Here is a 3,327-nt window from a genome sequence, read left to right as displayed (position 1 = left end):
TAGGTCCAAATATAGCTGTAACAAATTATCAGGTCCCTGTGCTAGCCTCGCCCGTCAATACACCGATTATAGTATGAGTGTATTGACAGACGAGGATAGTACCTGACGCGGTTCATGTACCTAACCTCGGTGCTAAAATGTAGAGATGTCCTAAAAACAGTAACTAAATGTGCATGATTATGATTAATAGTTAAAGTATATTGCATGATATATTATGTATTTGAGATATATTAATGTATATGTTAAGTTAAAAGATATGTGAGATTATCATATCCATGCTAATTGTATGTTAAATAATGTTGTCTTTTTTTCAGAATTTACCATCATTGTAAATACCATCATTATGCTTTTTGAGAGGCAGTCATTCTGTGGACAACCAACTGATTATCCATCATTTCCAACTTGCGGATCCAGTAACCGAAGTGAAATCAAGGCGCTGGTTCTATCCGAACTACCGACAGAATCACCCCAGGGAACGGACGGGACTCGCCACCTGTCGAATCGTCTAACAACGTGTGAGCGACCTGGGTACCTGACCCCTGGGATGGCTGGCGAAGCGCATCGGGATGGTCTTTACAATGTTACAGATAACTTTGGACACAAGCCCCCGGCACACCCTAAGTTTTCCCTGTATGCTGACCGGATACAGACGTTTGCAAACTGGCTTACAGACTTGCACCAGAAACCCAATGATTTGGCCGTAGCCGGGTTCTTCTACCCAGGTAAATATGTCCATTAACATCCTATTATTTCAGAAATCACCAACAAAATATGGTAATCGGTAGCCATGCAAATTAAGAAAGACGCATAAATAAAAACAAGAGGAAACAGAGATTGATACTTGAAGTCTTCATGAGGGAAGGTTACCGAGGAGGATCCGCGACTCTGCAGATCTAGATGCATGGCTCGCATGACAGATCTAGAGATGATGAAGGATTTAAAGGCCACGGAGGGGGATCCTAATCTCGCATTAATCCCTCCCCTGTGTCTTCTTTATCGTTCTCTACACACTGGAATGCATGGAACAATTATTAATGCATTATTTTTTTGCAAACCAGGGACGGCAGATATCGTGACGTGTTATTCCTGTGGTGGAAGTCTTAAGGAGTGGGAACCGAGCGACAACCCTATGGTAGAACATGCCCACTGGTTCCCAAGTTGTGACTTCCTTCTCCGAACAAAGGGAGAAAAATTTATCATGCAAGCTCAGCTACAAAGTCAGGTATCATCTGTGAGTACAAGATCACATAAATTCCAATCATATGCGATAAAGTTTCAGGCCACAAATGTACAAAAAGCCCAAATGCACCTTTGCAAAAGTACAAATTACATTTTTTTTTATCATGGTCAGTACTTTATTTATTTTTTGGTATTAAGTCATTTCTCAAGGTTTAATATCGTCGTTTTCTCTCTTTTTGCTTTATATAATTTCTACGGGGAAGGGTTTGATCAAAACAGTTCCTATCATAAGTAACGCAATTTTCACTGGTTTTGCTAGAATATAGATAATTACATAAGTGATATATACGTAGCTGTTTAAAATTGCAACCGTTTAAGGTTAGGAGGATATGCCTCATTAGTGAATTGATAATTAAATTTAGGTGTGTATTCAAAATCTATTAACTATTATGATAATACCTATTTTAAGTTAACCAATAAATTATATAAAACAGATGTACTTCACTTGTCACGTTTACACTTGAAAGAATGCCAAACCTTGTATATATAATTGGTACGAATTACATGTACTACTATATATACATAGCATGATCAAACATGGACCACGTGATCATGAACAATTGTGACTTTTGATTAGTTTGGTCACAACAGAAGAATGGAGTGAGATCAGTATTTTTCACAAGTGCGAGGTTATCAATTGGGCACGGCTTTGATCGAAGTCCGCAGATAATGGGGGATTTATCTGGAAAAATACACCGTTACGTGTCTCTAAATATAGCAGGGATTTTCTGTTTAAACAGGTCGCGTACTTGGCAAGTGTACTATTTATAAGGGTCAAAGACCTTACTATAAATATACATAATGATATTAATGTATTAATTTAAAACCCAGGATACCTAGAAACACTCATGACTACTTAAAAAACAGGAAATAAGTACATATCATGAACTGATTTATAAATATATATATATGCATGTCAGCTTACGTATACAAATGTTGGCTATCATGTAGATATTTACGTAGGCCAATATGAGACATAAAACCATGCTTTTCAGTTCTTGAATTAGTTCAATGCCTTTAAAACGGGTTTATTTGAATTCAATCTAAATATCGTATGGGGATCCATAATGAAATGGATTTAAAAATGCGTCTATTTTCAGACATCATACAATAATATGTGACTATCAATTCAACTTAAAAGAATATTTTCGTGTTCAAGCAATTTATCATACACAGCGGAGTATTCATAACTATTTTCATCTAATATGACACGAAGTTGAATGCTCGTGTGTCCGCCTGTCATTGTTTACTAGTGTTAATTTCCTGTAAAATTCCAATATAAACATCTAGGAAGTAGGGTCATTATCACAAGAATTACCGAGCGTGACAAATAGGATTTGTTCACAATATGTCCGTGATGAGTAACAAATTATATTTGGCAGATTATCCGGTGACAATCCGGCGTCCTGAGAAAAGCATTATCGTGTACAAAATTACATTATTCACAATAGTATGCTTCAAAAGGAATAACCAAATGTAATTTTCAGTAAATAAGGTAAAATTTCGGTTTTAATTTTTCAAATTTTTTAAGTAGATACAATCAATAATATCAGTTTTTTTCTCATATTAATGACTTATTTGTATTAAGGAAATTTTAAGAAAATTGAAAAGTTCAACACATCTACTATTTTTCCTGTTGTGAAAATTATTCTATTTTATTAAAATTGATTATTCTATTAAAACTGGAAACTTAAGAAAATATTCAGATAATTTTTCCTATCATGCCAACCTTTGCTAGAACTAAAAACAAATCAAAAGTGTTTTTAGCAAAATATATACGACACAGAGATTAAATTAGCGAAAAATAGCCTATGTTTCTCGGTTGAAATTAAATATATGTTATGGATTATTTCCATAATATAATTTGAACGGAAATGTGATTTTTTAAATAAAATCGAACGTTGGTTGATGATTATTCCTAAAGCAGCACGAGCCTTAGTTTGTTTATCTATAAGACTTCTTACTTTAACATGATAATAACAATATAACAAATATTACGCCTTTGTTTACATTTTACATAATATAATAATATATATAATAATGAAATATTTTATTTAAGTGTCACACATATTTTACATAACACATCAC

General features: G+C 34.1%; 1 protein-coding gene across 1 annotated transcript; it reads left to right on the top strand.

Moving 5' to 3' along the window:
• Nucleotides 1–312: 312 nt before the first annotated feature.
• LOC110444973 (baculoviral IAP repeat-containing protein 7-B-like) lies at nucleotides 313–1,288 on the top strand (the record flags this gene model as incomplete). The annotated part of the gene is made up of 2 exons (XM_021489333.1): nucleotides 313–722; nucleotides 1,059–1,288. Coding segments are annotated over exons 1-2 (609 nt in total), but the record flags the coding sequence as incomplete, so codon positions are not given.
• Nucleotides 1,289–3,327: the final 2,039 nt, after the last annotated feature.

This window comes from Mizuhopecten yessoensis, unplaced genomic scaffold (genome assembly GCF_002113885.1).
Source record: "Mizuhopecten yessoensis strain PY_sf001 unplaced genomic scaffold, ASM211388v2 hete_36133968, whole genome shotgun sequence".
Taxonomy (NCBI): Eukaryota; Metazoa; Mollusca; class Bivalvia; order Pectinida; family Pectinidae; genus Mizuhopecten; species Mizuhopecten yessoensis.
This window is presented reverse-complemented; position numbering and strand designations above follow the sequence as displayed.